This window comes from Monopterus albus, unplaced genomic scaffold (assembly GCF_001952655.1).
Source record: "Monopterus albus unplaced genomic scaffold, M_albus_1.0 scaffold1.1, whole genome shotgun sequence".
Lineage (NCBI taxonomy): Eukaryota > Metazoa > Chordata > Actinopteri > Synbranchiformes > Synbranchidae > Monopterus > Monopterus albus.
In genome coordinates, this window is record NW_018127881.1 from 707,395 (window position 1) to 728,350 (window position 20,956).

Consider the following 20,956-nt stretch of genomic DNA (forward strand, 5'->3'; position numbering starts at 1 on the left):
GGTGGGGGCGAAGGGGGGTGGGGGGTTGATGTGAGGAGTGAAGGGCTGCTAAACTGTTTAGGGAGATTTCTATGCATACTAAACAGGTCCAATCATAGCTGTCTGAAACAAACAGGACTCTCTCCGTTTGCTGTTATGATGCCGTGCTTACACATTTCTCCAGGTGCTGACAAGGTTTCCTTGTATCCGTGCTTTTACCACTGATTTTTATATCAAATAAAGTGCGGGTACAAGTAAATAATGATCAGTATCAAACAGTAAATCTCCATTCAATCTTCTGATCAGGTCAATATACAATTAATACACACCTGTGCACACACATACACATACACACCAACAAACATACACTGATAAGCACGGGGACTCACCTTCTGTGGGTGAGGTTTTCAGTCGTTTGCACAGACCCTCTACGCCCCCGTAGTCCTCCTGGAGCTTGACCACTGCCTCTGTACCACGCAGCTCCATCAACGAGCGCAGATCCATGAGCGAGCAGCCGAAGCCTGCTGCATGGCTGCCCTCGTTTCTTTGGTTCTTGGCATAAAAATCGCTGTTAGACATGTCCCCCATGATGTCAGCGAGTCAAGTCAGTTAGATTAGTGTTTGTTATTGCTTATAGATCAATCAAAAATCTTGTACAACAGAAAGATGAGCTCAGACTCATCCAAAAAATCCCAAAAAGGTGTGAAGCAGGCAACAACAACCATAAATGGGGGGGTCCCACTTGTGGGTAAAATAGGCAAATACAGAGGTTAAAAAGGGGGAGGGGGGATGCAAGGGTATAAATCGATGAGCAGTGCTGTTTCAGGAGAGATGGTCAGATACCAGCAGACAAAAAACCATCAAAGAGAAGAACAGAAGAAGAGGAGAAAGAGCAGCCAAGAACAAGGAGAGGAGGGGATGACGAAACACAAGTGGGGAGCATCCAGGTGAGCGCTGGACAGCCCCAGTGGTCAGGTCCTGAGAAGGGCAATGATGGTGGTTACAAGTCCTCTTGGTCTCAGGTTCACCACGGCTGCAGTCCAGACCCGCTCCATGTGTGGCTTCCCATTGCTGCTGTTCTGCTGTTACCTCCGCTGCCTCTCTGTCTCTACATGTTGGTCTTCCCCCTCACTGCTACAGAGAGGGAGAGAGAAAGAGAGGGAGAGGGAGAGTGTTGAATTCAAGAGATGAATTCAAAGAGGACAGAATGGGAGGGAGGAGGAGAGAGAGACAGAGAGAGAGAGCACAAAGATGAACGTTGTGTTCTCAGGGCAGGGGTGAATGCAGCAGTAGATGGTGCACGGCTGAAGGACAGCCTCTCCTAACTGCTGCAGTAACTGTGGCTCTGATGTCTATATAAACTGCTGCTGCTGCTGCTGTTGCTGCTAACCTCATTCTGAGGACAACCCGACTGACAGAGAGAAAGAGAGAGAGCAAGGGAGGGGGGAGAGAATAAGAAAGAGGGAGAGGGTGGAGAGAAGAGGATGCTCCTTTCTGGTGCAGAGCAGAGAGGAGGTGTGCGCGGGTGGAAGGCTGGGGCTGCTCTGACGACAAAGCAGAGAGGCAGCACGTAACGCTGCGTTGTCACAGGGAGGATGGGCTGAGCTGTGGAGCTACTGCTGCTGTCTCACCACTAGTTCTCTCTCATTATACAGTAAGTGACCTCTCCTATGCAGCCGCTCTATAGTGATACATTCCTCTCTGCCTGGTGACTTTTAATGCCTTGTATTAATAATATCAGTCCATGTCTCCATCCCTCTCCCCTTAGGACCACACTCAGGTCAGAGAAGAGACTTCTGTAGCATTAATGAGTTTACTGGATTAAGGTAACACAAAGTGTGTAACCAGTTTACATCAACTGCCCAAATGTATTGGTGTTGAGTGAGTGTTTTTCAGTTTCTTTATTTTATTTTATAGACAAGTCCCATGAAAAGACTGGAACTAAATGTTGGTTTGTCTGCCTACCAACTTCTGTGGCACTCAAGTCCATTTGTGTCTACTGAAGACGAAAATATTTAAGAACAGATCACATATACAGTGTCATTCAAAAATGGTTAGGTCATTTCTTAAAACCACTGAGCACTCTAGTTATTAGAAACATACTCAGACAGTGATGATTTAATAGACATTTGGTCCTCTAGTGACTATTTATAGCATCAGGACACTCAATAAACATCAGCATCCAGGTTCATTGTAATGATAAGTAATATGTCAGTTGTGTCTTTTGGACGACATTGGAGGTCAGAACAATAAGTAACACAAACAATAGCAGCTCACAGAATCAACTCATTATTACTTTCAGTCTTTCCAACAAATTTGTTAATAAAAGGGGGAAAATAGCACACTATCCTCTGTACATACAATCTACTGACCTCCACACAAACACATATTACAATAATGCACAAAGCACTATTGATCCGTCATCAGTGATTTACATGAGTAGCTCCATTTTAAATCAATGATGTCACTGACCCAGCATGTCACACACTGATCACCTCCTCGATAGATGAACCTCAATGAGATACTGTATCGTCAGTATCATTATCGAAAGTAAACCTTTGACTTCAGTTAAAATCAGACAAAAAGCAAAGCCATCAGCAACTACTACAATGATAACACGGCTGTCACGTGATTCAAAGTACAAATTTATAAAATGATGGACTTGGTCAGTCTTTTAAGGTCATTAGGGTTTTAGTGCACAGTCTGGCCTTGAGGGGCTCCTTTTTTATGTCACACATCACACTCCTTTTCAGTATATAAAGCCTGCTTTATAGACAAAAAGTTATCAACTCCAAACAATATATACATATGCATGCAATTGTTATATGTATAGGTACAGTAAATCAAAAGTGAAACCAGCCAAGAGCAAGCAGCTAGAAATGGTAGCTGCTTGTAGCCGCTAAGTGGTTATGTCGAGCTAAAACATGTGCCTTGTGACTGCTGCTGTGAGTGCTAGTGCACTATGTAGCTTTCCACATGTTCAAACAAGAGAACAAATAATGGAACTAACTAGTCATCTTTTCGAAGTTGTTTCGCCTTGTATGTAGCAAAAACGACCAATCGTAGCATGGCCAGGTAACAGGAATGTGAATACATTATTCACGCCTCTCAAGAGTAGAAGCCGTTTCGTTGCACAACCATTCCCAGAACTTAAGAGACTCCTTGACACAAGAACAGGCCAGACAAGTCAGGGTAGCATGTTACAAGATCCTGTTTGTCTGCCCATGTGTTGACTGTCTGGAAGTAGCAACAGGAATTAACAAAAAGTTCACTTAGCAGCAAATAAAATGCTGAGGTAGCAAGCACACTCAGATTCTTAGTACAGATGGCCACACTGACACAGTCATGAAAATGCTCAGTCACTAATACCAAGTGTGATGAAACACATGGGACTGGTACCAGACGCAACTGTGTGCTTGGGAACAGCGGGGCAGCAACCTTGTCACAGCAGGCTAGTGAGAAACCCTGCCAACATGTGAGTACACATCTGTAACTCCACAGGAACCAGTCCTGTCTGTTAATGAGCGCCGGCCCTGGAGTGGCAAAGTTAGACAGGATCCGCGGTCTCACCTGGACAGGGATGACCTACAGTAACAAAACTGCTAAACATTTCTATAAAGCAGATTAAGGAGAGCATGTCCAACTAAGGCAAATGTTCCGTCTTTTCTCACCTACAGATGAACATAGCAATGACACATTAAACTGAAAAACAGCATATATGTATTTCAGCTTAATTGGGTTTTGGATGATTTATTCATTTCTTAAACAAAAAAGGACAGCATGGGCAAGACTACATTTTTTGTTTTTTTTTCCTCCAACCTTTTATGCTGCCCCCTCCTTCGCCTACTGATCAGGTCCAGTCAATGTTGGCGGTACTCTCTGCATGCCAATGCAGACATCTGTGCCGGCCAGATCCTTCAAAATCATCAAATAAAAGCAAACAAATGCTCTCCCAGGAAATTATATGTGTGTCTGTGTGTGTACAGTATCTGTGTGTCTGAACTGTTAATCAAGTGACTGGCTGAGAAATGAAACTACATCACACAGATAACTCTCTTTTGAACCTACACGAGAGAGACACTGCCACCATCACTCACTCCCAGTGTTCTTGTACTTCAGAGTAATGTGTGTGTTGTAGCCTGCTGGCTTGTCTTTTGCACTCAGATTACTGAGAAAACCAGAGTACTCCGAGAACACCCGCACAGGTATGGGGAGAACATGCAAACTCCACACAAAAAAGCCCTCAATGGCCTTTAGGGTTCACACCCAGAACCTTTGTGCTATTAGGCAACTGGTGCTGACCACTGCAATACTGCGCCTCCCCTGTCTTCTACCAATTATAAAGTGAGATACTTAAAGGCTTACATTAATTTAAAACAACTTTATCAGGAACATCAACTGTATAAAATTTGAACAACATGACAGCACCCAGAGGTGAAGCCACCATGACTTGATTGCCCTCCGGTGGCTGGCTGCAGTATAGGTCATAAATCCCGCCTCCTCCATGTTAATGGATGGGACACGAGCCAAACTAAAAACTCAAAGTAAAACTCAGCAAAATTTTTCCCAGAGGTCACCTCTGTGGTTTTTGGTGGATTTTATCAGACTGATGTGTACAAGTGGTAAATGTTCTTAGTTTGTTCTAATAAGTTGTGATGTGAATATATAAAAAGGGATGTATGTATTTCAGTTGACGGCTATGATTGGGCTCTGATGCTGTCACCACTTCTGGTCTCTACTGGGCAGAATCTGGTCACAAAAAAGCAAGATTGTAGCTGCCATATTCACTCATTTGGGGCTGTGTATTTCCAGCTTCATATTATCATGTTAGTGATGTAAGTGACCGGTGGTGGTGGTGGTGTTATATTCTGCTAGCATGTAGTTATCTACCTTTAAATTATGATGACATGCAGGAATGGGAGAAATTGAGATGTGGGAGTGGAGTGAGGAGACAAGAGAGGAGAAGGGGAGAGAGGAAAGATGTAGCTGGCAAAAGTTACAGAATTACAGAATAAAGATGGGAAGGTGTAGTCCAAGGGTAAGATAGAGGTGCAATGTACTGCTAATACCCGAGTAACCTTAAAGCAAACAATGCTCTACTTTCTATAGAATGCATGCACACCTCCTGTTTATTTGTCTAGCTTCTTTCCTACTTGCCAGTTTGCATAAATTGTTGCTAAGTCCCCCATGGCTTGTCAGTGAATAATGAGTAACATATGAACAAAAACACTTAAGAAGAAAGATTTTGCAATATTCAACACCTTTTTACCTAAATTGTGAGAACACTTGATTGGATACCATATGGGATCCACAATCAAATGTGAAGCGCTACAGTCAGATTCGACAAGCAATATACCATGCAATGTCTGATCTATGATGAAGTACAGAAAAACCACTAACAGATATTGTATACTTTTGCTAATGAAACACGAGTGCCACATCACCAAACATTAATTGTCTGTACAGCCTTGTTTTCTGAATACAACTTAAGGTTACTTTTTTGTTTGTCTTAATATATTTAACCATCTGTTAGCATCTTTGTCAGAGTTTCAAGTTATTGCTATTTTTCATTTAAATGGCAAATAAAAAAAAAAAAAGAACTGATCAACCTAGCTTTATTATTCTTTTATCGTGTTATTGCAGTACATACAGTACTGGTAAAAACAGAAATATAACTTCACATTCATCTAATGTATTACAAAATCATTTTTCTCCAACCTTATCAATACTTCCCAATGATATTTGAGGCTTTAAAGAACTGAAGATATGATATTAGGGCATCCAACACTAAGTAAGCATCACTTCTGAGAAAGTTTAGCTGAGCAAAAAGTCAAGCACCTTTACGTAACTGTGATAGTAAAACATTCTGCACTGTACTTTTGAATTTTTGTCTATATTGTGCCTAATGATTTACTTACTTGCTGGGTCTCTCTGTTATGCTCTACAATCTCAAAAAATGTGTTTTAATGATAAAATTGTGTTCTAGAATAATTGCTGCTTTCCCTTCTATGAATGGTTTCTGGTCTGACAAGCAAAGGGTGGTTTGCCGTCCTCCACAGTGAAGCCATGTGCATTCTCTATGTGTCTATCTCAAAATGTCCTTGAGCACAAGTCGGGCAGAGCTGAAGTATAAGCTGTGCCACCAGCACCACCAGCAGGTGTAGAGCTCCCCCTGCCTGTGACAAAAAAATTGTGTAGCGCACTTCAACTATGACAGAGCTGCTCTGCATACCTGCACGTGTACAAACATCACATTATATTTTCAGATCGCCATTTAAAAACATGTTCAAAAGCAGCAATAACTTGTTTTGTTTTTTTTTGGCAAACTGTATTTTCATGTTTTGACATTTTGAGATAGACACATAGAGAATGCACATGGCTTCACTGTGGAGGACGGCAAACCACCCTTTGCTTGTCAGACCAGAAACCATTCATAGAAGGGAAAGCAGCAATTATTCTGGGAGGAACATCTCATGGGATTTGATCGATACAATACCACCAGAAAGGTGCAGCCACAGAAAGGGACTAAATGACCACCTCACTGCCACGGCCTCAAAAATGAAAATTCGAAACTTAACAAAGGTAGAATTTGCTGAAGGGCTATTGGATTGGACTGCATTGCATTTCAAATGTACTGTATGTGATGTCCCTCTCAATATCCTGAAGGAAGGGAGTTGCTGATTAACTGAGTGGCTCTTGCTCTCAGTTTTAAAGACTTGGTAGATGATTTAATGACAGCATGAATGAGCAGTGCACATGCTGAGGGAATCCCCTAATACATACTGTACATGTACAAGCACACATTAGAAAGCATCTGCACCACCATACTGCACTGCATATCCAAGTGCACACACACAACCAGAGAGAGAAAGACATGTTAACTGACCCTCTTTCTGTGGCAAACTGTTATATAACAACCACAAGGAGAGCCTCCTTTCAGCCACCATCAGTGCTCTGTAACTGGCTTGAAAGCAGCTGTCATGCTACCAAAGCACAGCAAACAGAGTCTGACTAAGAAAAAGGTTATTTCGGAAACCAATGTAGGAGCTTGAAAAGGACTGCAGCTCCAACTCCTATCAGACGGAAGAGATGCTAAACTGAAAAGGAAAAAAGAACAGAGATAAGTCAGAGAAAGGAAGAGAGAAAGAGAGGCACATTCAAAAATATACTTCCATATACTGTTTATGTGTACTACGTTATGTCTGCTTATGGATGGTGAGGGGCTTTTGAAGAAAAGCAGTTGGCCAGACAACTCCAATAGCTAAAGGGGTTGTTGTGAGTCACTGCAGAGTGAGAGTGTGAAGCTAGAAAGCGAGAGCTGGTGATGATATGCTTTGAATGTAAGATGACTGTCTTAGAGGATAGTGGATGACACATTGAGTGATATAAGCTTTTGGTCCAAAATGAAAAGCCCTAATGGACCCCGTTATTCACATCTATGAAAAAAATCCCCTCCTAAAGAGGAATGAGTAGTGTTAACCAGTGTCACAGAGTCCTTCCTCTCCTCATGATGTCCACCTTCTTTATTTTGCTATTCTGCTTCTGCAGGGCAAACACCATTTTTGGCTAGTATACAGATGTCACCTTGATCCATGCTTATGTAGTATATATAACTGCTCAGTGTCACGCCCTCTCTTCTTTGAATGGAACAACATTTCATTATCATTGCCACATTCTTTGATGATTTGCAACAAATAACTGTCTTTTTTGCCCTGTCCTTGTTTCTGTCATGTAGAGTGCTTCAGTATTCATGGACACCTGAATACCTGGCCCTGGGTGTACTTAGTGTGCAAATGGCATTATACAACATAAGCAACATTATGAGAATGTGGAGGGAGACAGAGATGAAATGTATGATTCTGCTAGGGGCAGCGGTGCAGATGCACATTGCCCGCTATAATCAAATCAGTAGTGGCATTTTATTGTATGGTATATTGAAATGTAACAAGCAAATGTAGCATGAAAAATGTCTATTAATTATTACTGAAAAAGCAGCTAACCACAATATTGTTAGTACATGATAATCTAATAACAAACAGTGATAGCTTAGTGTTGCGGATGCTCTGGTGTTTTTACAGGCTGTGGCTTTGCCCCAGTAAGAGCTCATCCTGTAAATGACAATTTATAGCCCAGTTTGCCCAAAGCATGGCATCTAGCTTTCAATCACATTGTACAGGAAATCAGGGGAGTGGAGCCTTGGAGAATATATAAAGGTGGGAGTGGAGTGAAACATGTTTGATTGATTTTAATGTTTTTCTCCAAAGCTTTTCTGTCCTGTAGTTTAATTAGAAAACAATTTTCTAATCAAGAGAGACTAGTGTAGATGGCGACACAATATAGTATATAATTAACAGCAATGAGAGAAATTGAAGATTATATCAGAAACTACAAGTACAGCAAGAGTGTCTCTTTTCAGAAGGAGTTTCAATTTTTATGCTTCTCTAGGGAAAAGAAAACATCTAAGATAGCATTGTGTTCAGTTCTGGGTATTATGGTACCACCCTGCCAGGTAAAGTCTTTCCTGCAATTTCTGTAATTAGAGCCAAGACAACAAGAGCCAGCAATGACACAAACCCAAATCAAACAGCTCAGTTAAGCATCCACGAATCTGAGCCCAACACATGGCAGGTAGAGGGTTAAAACAAGCTAAATGTTTGTTCAAAGAAACCTAAGACGTGGGACATTGACTCCTCTAACAGAACACAATGCGATAGGTTATGTTTGAAAAGATATGTTTAATACGGACAAGCCACAGCTACAGTTGTCACAGCTCTGTATTCTAGCGGTCTGTCTTTCTAGTGGTTGCTTATGTTGTACTTTGCTGGGGTTTGGATTTTTGCCACTTGCTTTCACCCCCTAGATATTTTTGCTCAGCCTGGACTGTTTCCATGTTTATGACCCCTGCTTTGTATGCATTCTGCCTCTGGATCTCCCTGCTCAGCTTTGTTTGCCTGGACTCAAGTAAGTCACTGTTTCCCTGGTGTTTGCTCTTTTGTGACAATCAGCTGCTTAAGCAGTGCTCGCAGCCTACATTTGGGCCCTTTCCCTTGTTGCCTGGTGCTTTATTATACTGTACACCGTGTGACAACTGTAGGTTTTATAGCCACACTACTGACGTGGCTCTAGGGACAGGAATGGTAAGTGGTGAGTCCACCACTTAAGTCTAGACTGAGATATCTTAACAACTATTTGACGGGTTCCCAAGACGTTTGATACAGATATTAGCGATGCCCTAATGATGACTTCTAAAGAGTTTGAGGATCTCCTGTCTTTTCATTTAGTGCTGCCAGTAAGTTGGTGTTTTCACTTATCTAGTGAAATATGTATTAAACATCGATGGATTTGCACAAATATTTGTGTAACCAATTATGATTCCTGACTGACTGACAAGTTACTTTGGTGATCTGCTGATTTTTCTTCAGATTTTTCTTTGAGGTCAGAACTTTGGTTTAAGACCTGCAAAGAGAACTGCAAAACTAATGGCATTCCATTAGCCACAGACGCAGTTTGTGATTAGTCCTGGTTAGCAAAGGAATGCATACTAACGTGCTAAAATAAGACAATGAATATGGTAAACACTGCCCAAACGTTAGCATGCTGGCATTACAGTTTTGCTCAAAGCACTATTGTGCAGCCTCAGAAAGACAATATGACTGTAGATTCTTAATTACAGGTTAAATTAAACTGTTTCTCCAATGCCTGCAATGCATTAATATAATATTAAACAGCCTCTGTGAACTTTCCCTGAAAAATGTCATCAACAACAATGCCTGGTTCAGTTAAAACACTGTAGGACATAGGAATAATGTAGCAGAGTTAGCCTTTTCACTTGTGCCCTTTTGTAATGATTACAACTTTCATGCCCTTCTGTATCATAACCTTTCCCACTTGAACAAAGTAGAACCTAGAGTCAGCCTGTTTTAATCAGTCTGACCACCAGATTCACCACCTTCATAGAATAATGCGTCAAGTAAGTGGATGGCAAATGTGGCCGTGGGGATTTTATAAAATCCACACACAGTATGACACATGGTGCAGTCCACAAAAATATGGCTCACAGAGTAGTCATGGCACTGAGTTTGACACTTACTTAATATGACTTCTAGCCAGGAAAGATCCTGCAAAACATACTGAGTCATCATTTTTGAGACTGAATGCTTAAAGCTTGTGTATAATGAGGCATAGATTGTGAATTCAAACTTGAAAGTTCAGGTTTCTGGTTAAATCTCTGACAAAACTTTATACTCAAGGGTCTGACTATTCATTTGAGCATGTGCAAATTCATGTTTTTAATATTTTAACTTGGTATTCCTTAATTAATAATGCCACTAAATGTTGGACTAAGCCTGGCAAGTACAAAGTGGTGTTTGTAAAAAATTAATTTTGTTTATTTTAGCTTTGCTACATGTGGATAGTTGTGCATTGGAAAAAATTGTTATTCATAAACAGTTATCTACAATACATATTGACAAAAGAAAAGGCAAGAATATCAGCTATATTCTTATGTCTATAAATGTCACAGAAAAAGAAACTCGTACAATCATGCAGTATGTGAGAGCACTGGCACTGGCTTGAAGATTTGCATGTGTGTATTCAGGCCATTTTCAGAAACTATGCTCATGTCAACAGACATTCATTTGTCAGTGCCAGTTAAATGTTATTTGTGATCCTGTGAGTATTTACTTACTGACAAATACAGTAGGTATAATAACAATTCACATGATGGCTCAACCTGCATACATACTAATTAGCAAGAGCAATTATCTGTGTCAACCAAAACAACATCCAGTTGTTTAAAAATGAAATGAATTGGACCCCTGTCTTCTTCCATTTGTTTCCCTGCAAGCCAGGATCCTGACCTCAAATTATTCATGTGTTCCTAGATTTGTAGGCCTTTTTTTAATGGAAGCACTCTGTTGTTTTTCAGCTTGAAAAGCTGCTTAGCCTTTGTCTGCAAAACACCTGGGGATCAAAAAGCATGATGCAGCTTCTTACAGGAGTCCTTCCAGTGCAGCCAAATGGACGCGCATGATCAAATGGCATTTGAAGTAAACAGGAAGGCACTCAAATGTTTGGTCATTTCAAGGAATAAAATAGTGTATTTTTCTGAGTTTTCTAATCTCGAAGTACCAGTGCTCCAAAGGACAGACCACCCAAATAAAAGTGACTGAAAAGACTTGATGACACACTTAGTATTTCACACTTTTTAACTGGCACTGACAAATCTTTCCAGCTATCACTCACATGAATAGACACTGCATACACTTGAGGATACACTTGATGTGAGGAGCATAAGTACATGTGATCACAAGATGAAGATGGGGATCACCTCTCCATTTCCTTAATCTCATAAAAACAAGCTCTTGTGAAGCAGCTACGACACAACACAACAAACATTAAGGTGAAACATCTCTCTGTAATGTTTCTTTTCACCTGTCTCGTGCTCTCCTGGACTATTATCAGCTTGTCCCCTTTTGGATTAAATATGTTTATAACACAAAGATTTTTAATACTTTTCCAGATTCAAGTTATACACTTACATTATCTGCCATACTTTGTGTTTTAACATCAGTCATTCCAGAGTGACAGGGAGTAAATCAAGGCACTTTTTAAACATTCTTGCTTGATGCTTTGGTTTCTCTTTCTTAACATCTGTCTACTACTACTTGCATTTAAAGATTTAAAGATTCCACCTGCTTGTCTGCCTGTTCTATTGTTTTATTCTTCTACTTCAAGAGGAAAATAAACAGGAGTTCAAATGATGAAATGATGTTTTATTGTCTACATGCAGTAAAGCAAGCTAATAACTCTGCTAACAAAACCAAAAAGAAGGCTTACAAATGATTCACCATTAGCCATATTAGTCCACTAGTACACATTTATATCAGTGTCCAGACACCAGCTGCATTCAAACCACAACTGAATAAGCATATTCTTATGCAACACAGTTTGTACTGTGTATGCTGATTATGATCGTATGCATTATGAAGACTGAAAGACAGGAAAACTAGACTTTTTGTCTTTTTAGGACTCTCTTTCTAACTTCCTCACTGGAAGACAGATGGGCCCTCTTTTTGTTCCAGATGAGCCTGCAGAAATCAAGACGTAGTCACTGGTCTAAATAAATTCAACACATGCAGGTTATGTGTGTGCAAGGTGATTGAAGACAGAAAGACGATGGGAGGAACGGAAAGAAGGAAACACAGAAAAATAATTTTTGAAAGAATAAAGGAGTAACAGTAGTCCTTTGAGTTGAACATCCTCACACATTGCTTGAAGCCAATAACATCCCAAGTGCAAAAAATTGTACTACTTATCACACTATACTAAATTGAAATGCATCCCCAACAAGTGCAAACACCTGTTAAATGTATGTTTTTGGACAGCATGACAAATCCTAAGATGGACACAGTGTATCCCACCTGTATTAGTGTGGCAATGGCTACGTGATATGTCAACAGTGTGAGTCTGTGATGACATGATACATGATGTCACAACTTTTATGAGACAAAAAAAATCCAGAAAAATGCATTACAAAAAAAGTTATACATTAATTTGCATTTTGATGAATGAAATAAGTATTTGATCCCCTATCAGTCAGCAAGATCTCTGGCTCCCAGGTGTATTTTATACAGGTAACGAGCTGACATTGGGAGCCCTCTCAGCTCGTTACCTGCATAAAAGAGACCTGTCCATAGAAGCAATCAATCAATCCAGATTCCAAACTCTTTACCATGGCCAAGACCAAAGAGCTTTCCAAGGATGTCAGGGACAAGATTGTGGACCTTATATATATATACACACACACACACATAAAAATTCCCTACTCACCCCAGTTCAGGGCAGTCTTATTCCTTCCTTCAAGCTCGGGTCCTGTCCTGCGCAGTATCTTAGCTGTTGTTGGGAACTATTGGAAAATATATATATATATATGCACCTCCACAAACTACTTGGTTAGTTTTAGGAGCAACAACTTCTTGAAAAACATGTCACACACTGGAAGTGAGCCGCACTCACCTGGGAAAAGGGCCTTGTTTGAGTCAACTTGTGTCATAATTACTACACATGGAACTATAGATTGTAAAAACCTGCTGACACAAGGGACGGAAGTTTTTTTTTTTCAGAAGGTCAGGCTCTATAAATCCTTTATTTAATGTGATGTAATGCCAGTATAATATTGTCAGCAGCTGTCTGTCTTATGTCTGTGAGGGGAGAGATATGTTTTCTGACCATTGTCCTAGTTTGCCTCAGCATTTTACTCTTTTCTGCTGTTGCAGTGTTTCCTCAATTGTTTCCTTTATTGTGTGCTTTAAATGTTTATTGTGTGTTGTAAATGGCTTAATGACAGGAAGACAGTTATACATTAATAGCAGTCACAGGTGGGACGTGTGCTGACAGATGGCAAAGTTTTAGTGTCTTTATGTGTCAGGGTACAGATACCGATGAGGAGAAGACCCAGGCACATTAAGTCTGAAGCATCTTTCTGAAGGTTGAGTGTCCATTTGAAGTCATATCGATAAATCTAAATGACATATTTTCTTGTTGTGAGTTCTTATATTCCAGAAATTCCCACCACAGTCAGATTCTCAACTGATGTGTGACTAGAACACAAAGTCTTTTCTTTTGGATTAGATCAACCCAAAAAAAATGCAGAACTCAATGTGCCGTGTGACATTACACTCAAGTGCCTGCAAGTGCTTTCAACTTGACTTTCAAACCATTAGGGCTGGATATTGACACTGGTGTCTTAATTCAGTTCGATTTGGATTCCATTAATTTCAAATCAATTTGATTTGATTCATTTCACATCATGATTAATTTACATCAAATAAATATCAATGTGACATAAAGTGCTTCTCAGAGTTATGGGAAATTAAAATGTCTTTCTACATTCCGAAAGTGCACAATGCTGTTGTTTCCTTAAGTATAATATTAGTTAAAGTTCACATTATAGACTAAATTGATATTGTGAACTTATTTTCCTTGGCAAATGCAGAACTACTAAAACATGACATCTATATTTTTAGGTAAGCTACATATACAAAACAGTTGAGCAGGAGTAATAAAAAATGTCTGCACCACTAACAAGAGCGCCATCAAAATAAATACTATCTCATATAGCTACACACAGTAGCAGATGCTTCAACTCTGACATTCACTTTAATGATCAGTTTGAGCACAGACAGGTTCACTGTTCACTGATTCATCTGCACTGGCATCAGCCTGGTATCTGCAGACAACTGCTAACTAGCATTAGCTACACCACCTGTCAGGAACAGAGTGAATAAAGTAAAATTCACAGTGTTCACTTGACTTCCACGGCCTCACATAATGTTAGGTTTATTGCGCCTAATGGCCTATTTCAGTGTTAAAATGTTAAATGAGCATAAGAAAAAAGATAAATAAAATGAAATGTTATGAGTTGATATGAGTTTGCTTGTTCTTGCATGAAGCCACAGCACAAGCTGCACTCCATTCATAAAAGCCTATCTTAAAACCGGTGTCTGAATTACTTTATGTATTTTGGGCCCTGAACTGTGCACAAAATTCACCACAATCCACTTACAATTTTTACACATCATCTGACAAAAGTACAGGAAAGCAGCTCAAGAGCCATGGTAAATAACAAACAACCTACCCTGCAGAAGTCCTGATCATTCATGATGCTTTATTTGAAATAAATAAAGTCAGTCCGACCTCACTGTGCTCTGCTGTCACTTGCTGTTCAGTTACAGTAGGTATCACTTCCTCAGATAAAACTTTGACCTTGTAAAATTACAACTTCAGTCTCAAAATCAAGTTTCACAAAGACATACATTTGCTGCTACCACAGGGATGTACACTACGTCTGTGTTTGTGTTTTATGATGGTTTGATCTGAACATAGGCAGTTGTAGGTGTAGATAAAATGGGCGCTGGTTTTAACAGCCTGCGCGCTCCCACAGACCACGATCTGTTTCTGGTGGATGATCACTTTTGGTACAACGGCATAAATGCAGGGATTACAGTATATTTTTATCGTATTATTTTAAAAACACCCCTGAGACCCCCTGTGTTTTGCACAGTGGTTACAACCAATCCTAAGCTACTGCTATTCAACCAGCAAAGCACACACGGCTTTGTGCAGGAGGTCTCCTTGACTCTACATCAGGCTACTCACAAATAATAAGATGACAGATGGATTTATAATGTCTTTAGAACTCATAAATTGAATGCACATATTTGGGGTTATTAAATCATTCTTACTAAAATTATTTCCATCTCAGTTGTTTGGGGGGTTTCGGAAGACAAAGAAAATCTAGATATTTTAAAGCCAGAACACGTTTTTTTTTTTTTCTCATATTTTCTCATCTGGTTATTTTTAAACCATGGAGGCATTTCAACACTCAGCTGAATTAGGAGTAAGAACTGTATTAAGGCTGTCATCAAACTGACAGCCTTCTCCCTCTCACGTGCTTCCTATACTTACCCCTCCTTTTCTTTTCTCTCTGTTCTCTAAGAATCCTTCCACTTCTTTTTCATGATAAAATGACTGTCAAGTCTGCTTATCACTGTGTTTGTTGCTATTCTACACAGAAGTGATGATGACACAGCAAAATTTAATCCACTGCGATGTAGAGACAGTCAGTAGTACATCATGGAGACAGTCAGTACATCATTTTAAATTCTCTTTTGCTCCAAATTGCCCTTGCCATCATTTATGTGTACATTTTCTCATAAAGTTCTCATCACCTGTGTGTTTTACATACTTCAGAAGGATCAAATTAAGAGAGAGTGAAAAAGGGACAGAAAGAAGACTGACACTGGTTCTGAGCTGTATGGTTGTCTTGGTGCACTGGACATGATGGTTGAGGTCACACATTCATCCCCAGCCCCATCAGTTTACACTCAGTTACAGTGACAGACTAACAGTTTGGCCGATAGAATGAAAGAATGACTGAACAACTGAGGTGACTGAATGAATCCATGAATAACTGAACGACTTGGTAGCTAACTAAATGGCTGACTGGTTGTTTGATTGCCTTGACTGACTAGCTGTTCTGCCGTTTCTCTCTTTTTGGTGCACAAACTGATTAAGTGGCCATCTACTGAACTGATTGACAAGTTATGCAACCCAACAGCAAGCTGGCCCTGTCAATCAGTTGGTTTGATGATCAGTCAGTTGATCAGACAAGCAAAAAAACCCATTCAACTAACCAGCCAATGAAATTATCAATTAATCAGCCTTTGAGAGTAGTCAGCCAATGAGCCAGCCAGACAACCAGAAAAGCAGACAGCCAACAAATCAAGAAGCAGAGGTGATAATGTCCCATATTAATTCAGTCATCATGCCGAAACAAGCAGTTAGCTAATGCAGTGAAGACAGCTAGTCAGCAAACACACATGATCAGTTACGGCAGTACACCCTACTGCTATGACAGAACCAGTCAGTAGGTGTGACAGAGAACACAGACTGTAGACTTCAAGCTGCCAACAGATGTCCTGACTGAGTGAAGAGATGAGCCATACAACATTTTCACCTTGACAAAATGACAAATGGGTTTGGAATTGTCATATGCGAGAGGGCTACATTAATCTGTTCTGCATACCCACAAACCACAAACAGATTCAAATTCACATATCGCAGCCTCCCAATATGCAGATGCTTTACACCAACAAAAGAGAAGCAATTAACAAAACGTTAAACTCAGATAACCTTATCTTTCATTCACATTTTACACAAGGACAGTGTATACTTACATGGCAGCCAGGTAATCACCACCATCACCATGACGTGAAAATCCTCCCACCTAAATATGTTATTGCAATGGCACACGCAGTAGCGGACTCACCACCACAGCGGTGTGCAGTGTGTGTGTGTGTGTGTGTGTGTGTGTGAGTGGGTGTAGGTGTGCATGTGTGTGGAGATTCGCTAAGCTGCACTTTCACTGCTACTGCCTCAGCCGGGGCTGTCTCAATGCACAGCCTGTACCATGTCGGCAGGCGGCAGGGGTGGATAGAGGCATCATACACACTCACAGAAGAGGGTGAGAGAAGCAGGTTAGAACAAGAAGGGAACAAATATAAGAGTCAACCCTTTTCTCTACATCTATCATTCTCTGTGGTGCCCTCTTTGACATTGTTCCCCCAGAGCATAGCAGGAGCTCCACTGTAGACACTACATGCAAGCTCATTACATAAATGACTAGAAAAGAAAGAGATACAGCAGAAAAGAGGGGAGATGGAAAGAGGGGCAAAATCAATGACGTAGAAGGAGAGGAGAGAAAGAAGCAGTTCAGAAAGAAGAATAGAGGGAAGATAAGAAATAAGAAAGCATGACTGTGGTAGCATTAAAGGCAGGAACAAGAATGAAACATATGAAGCAAGTGCATGAGACAAACCGAAGGAGGAGAGGGAAGAGGAGCAGGGGAGGACACCGATCAAGTACATGCATTGTTGTCAGGCTCATTCGTGTCTTGTGCAGATGAGGATTCCCATGTATGAGAAACTTGCATACAGTTCACTCCAGGGGACTTAATGGTAACAGGACATATGGTGATGTCTTTGTGTGTGAGTGCCTGGCTCACCCACCACACACCTACACACAAACACACCTGTTCTGCCCCAGTCATCTAGCAAGCAAGTCACGACAGGAGAGGACAACAGCTTTGTGTCATGTTGCAGTTATGCCACTATCCCACATTTCATCCAGTCATAGCTCACAGGCAGGAGAAGAGGAGCAAGAGCCTCACTATCCACAACTGTTACACATCTCTCTCTCTTATTTGGCTACATTTGTTCTCTCTGTGTTTTGTCAGTGTCTGCTTTTTCTGCACCTTTCTCTCACCGTGTAACACAGTCTCTCTTCTCTATTGTGTCACAGGTAGGGTATGTAAATATCATATGCTGGACAACACCAGCGTCACTAGCAGCATTCACCCACTTTACGTTATTCCCTCTAGGATGAATACACGCTAAACAGAGCTGAGATTAGCAAATGCTGGACAGCTGATACGATACACAGGATGTAATGACATAACTACAGTACTGTACATCTGTTTTCACTGCACACTGTACAGTACTGCTACTGCTGCAAAGATTGTTCCACTTGAGAAGAAGTGCATTCTCGGTTATCTGACAAGTTTTGGGTCACAAAACAAACTGCTCAGCACAAATTTGCAACAGAGAGAAAACGATGGTCTAGTGTGCAGCTGCCTTAAGAAAGACTAGATTCTGTCATGGTTATTAATATACAGCTACAGTATCAGGGTTGCTTCCCTTGCTCAGCAAGCCTCAGCTACTGCAAATATCACGTTGTGGCTGGCATTGATTGGCGTACCTTGTCTTGCATGGCCTTTTACTGCAAATGACCTGACTACCGTTGTTAATTAATACTCCTTAATAACCTACCTGCTGCTGATTTCACTAGCTAGATGTTTGTAAAGAGTTAAATATTGCATATACTGTACAATATATGGTGCATATGTGCAGCAGGTGGATTGATTGCATTAAGTACACTCCACACATTTCTGATCTAATCTGATTAGAGAAAAATCTAATTAGGATCAATTTAAGGAAGCTGGACAAAATGGAGATCATCCATCAAAGCAACAGCTTGAGGCTAACATGAACAGGAAAGCAGGGCTGCAGAGAAGTTGCAGCAAAACAAGTGAAGACAGGTGGAATACAATAGAATACTAATGTACCTGTTTGGCAGATCTGAAATAAACCAACATTATAGTGGTGACTGGATAACTTTGTAGAGACTTTGAGTATCAGTTTTTATTAGTATTAGTATTTGAGGATCAGTTTGTGTACAGTGTATTTTTATAGTGAGAAAGCCTAAGGTGGGGTGTAGACCATGTAAGTGTTAAAGAATAATTGCTAGGATCATTTATCTTGAGCAAGGGAAATGAAGAGAGAATTCTGAAGGAGGGGGTAGTGAGAGAGAGAGAGAGAGAGAGAGAGAGAGAATGGTGATGGGGATCAGAAACAGTTCCTGAATATCAATGCAGCATGTCTCAGAGAACTTGGGGCTGCAGTGCACCAAAACCTGGGAGAAACAGCATGAGAGGATAGCAGCACCACAGGCAGTCACAGCTGAAGCTAGTAGCCCTGCACAGCCAAGACCATCCATTCAATCTCTCATGACCCTGCTGCACTCACATGAGCACATCATGAAATTCCCTCATTAGGGTTTCTGTAAAATTGTTGGAGATGAGGTTGAAAATAAAAGACAGGTCAACACAGAGATATTGCTTCCTACTGAAAAGCACAATTCCACACCTCTTTATTTAGTATCAACTAGAATACTAGTCTTATTAATATGAAAATCTGCTTCTCCATTTAAATCCTGCAGGTAGACATATTTTAAATAGATACTGCAGACACGTCTTCCCACTAAGGAAAGCTCACATATGTATTTATGACAGTCATTCAAGAAGCCTATGAGGCCCATTGGTATACTGTCCTTATCCATTTTGTCCTTCTCTCAATAAATAGCCTCTTCCTTGCATCCCATAAAAACTCCCTTTTCTTCCAGAAGGAATCTGTTAACCCATAAAGTACCATGTTTACCTTGGGTCACATCTCATATCCTGGTCACTAGCCCCCAGCCAATAACCATTTCCCTTATTAACTGTGGAAGCCTTAGACCATCTCCTGAGTGCTGTAGTAAAATGAGACCATGCACTATGTCTGCGTGTGGGCATGCACACAGGCACAATATAATGAGCTGAATCTGTAACCTTTCTCTATGAGAGGTCACCATCTCACTTATTTAATACATTAATTACAAGCTGCATGTCTGCACTTCCTTGAAGCAATAATCTCAGACAGTGAGTGAAGAGTGAAAACCCAGAGCCAGTTCTACATTTCTGTGTTTGACCAATTCAAACATGCAACTGTAACTGCAACACATGATCAATTCTTTCATGTTACTGTTCATATCTTTCACTGAAGACAAACACCACACTAGTGACCCATCCATCCATTATCTATACTGCTTACTCCTGAAAAGGGTTACAGGGGGCTGGAGCCCATCCCAGATGACACTGTGCGAGAGGCGGGGTACCAGTCTATCACAGGGCTGACATGTAGAGAAACAACCACACTCACGCTCACTCCTAGGGGCTATTTAGAGTCACCAGTCAACCTAAGCTGCATGTCTTTGTACTTTGCCAGAGTACCCGGAGAGAAGTAATCACTTTATTTGGTCAGGGATGTTACACACACAAGGAATTTGTTTCCAGTACATCTGTGGTGCCAACTCACACCGATGGCTTTAACCATCGGGGGCGACTTGGGGTTCTGTGTGTTGGCCGAGGACACTCCGACAGGTGGACTTCAGGCACCGTGATTTGAACCGCCAACCTTCTGGTTGGGAGATGACCGCCCTACCCACCGAACCACAGTCACAAGGAGAATGTGCAGCAAACACCACTACAGACAAAGCTGAACCAATACAGTGCTCCCCTCTTCCTTCTCCCTGTGATTTGTTTGGATTACACCTGACACATGTTGTCAGCAGATCAGTTGATGGTGAAGTTCAGCTAGGATTCTAACACTTAGAAAAATGGCCTCAAAAGAGGTTGTGCACAATTTACTGTAGGCATGTGGTAAAGCAGGGGTAACTTCATTAACTACAGTGGGTATGGAAAGTATTCAGACCCTCTTAAATTTTTCACTCTTTGTTATATTGCAGCCATATGCTAAAATCATTTAAGTTCATTTTTTTCCTCATTAATGTACACACAGCACCCCATACTGACAGAAAAACTGTTAGGAACCTTAAGTGCAGCAGAAATTTTTTTTTTAACCTTAGCCAGATCTGTGCCTTGCCACAATTCTGTCTCTGAGCTCTTCAGGCAGTTCCTTTGACCTCATGATTCTCATTTGCTCTGACATGCACTGTGAGCTGTAGGGTCTTATATAGACAGGTGTGTGGCTTTCCTAATCACGTCCAATCAGTATAATCAAACACAGCTGGACTCAAATGA

At 40.8% G+C, this 20,956-nt stretch overlaps 1 protein-coding gene across 1 annotated transcript in view; it reads right to left on the minus strand.

The window, feature by feature from the left end:
* atp2b2 (ATPase plasma membrane Ca2+ transporting 2) overlaps positions 1–16,920 on the minus strand; it is a 95,363-nt gene extending 78,443 nt beyond the window's left edge. Inside the window, 2 exon segments of the mRNA XM_020605079.1 lie at positions 369–1,113; positions 16,719–16,920. Of these exon segments, the coding sequence (XP_020460735.1) occupies positions 369–567 (199 nt within the window). The 5' untranslated portion in view covers positions 568–1,113; positions 16,719–16,920.
* Between the last annotated feature and the right edge of the window lie 4,036 nt (positions 16,921–20,956).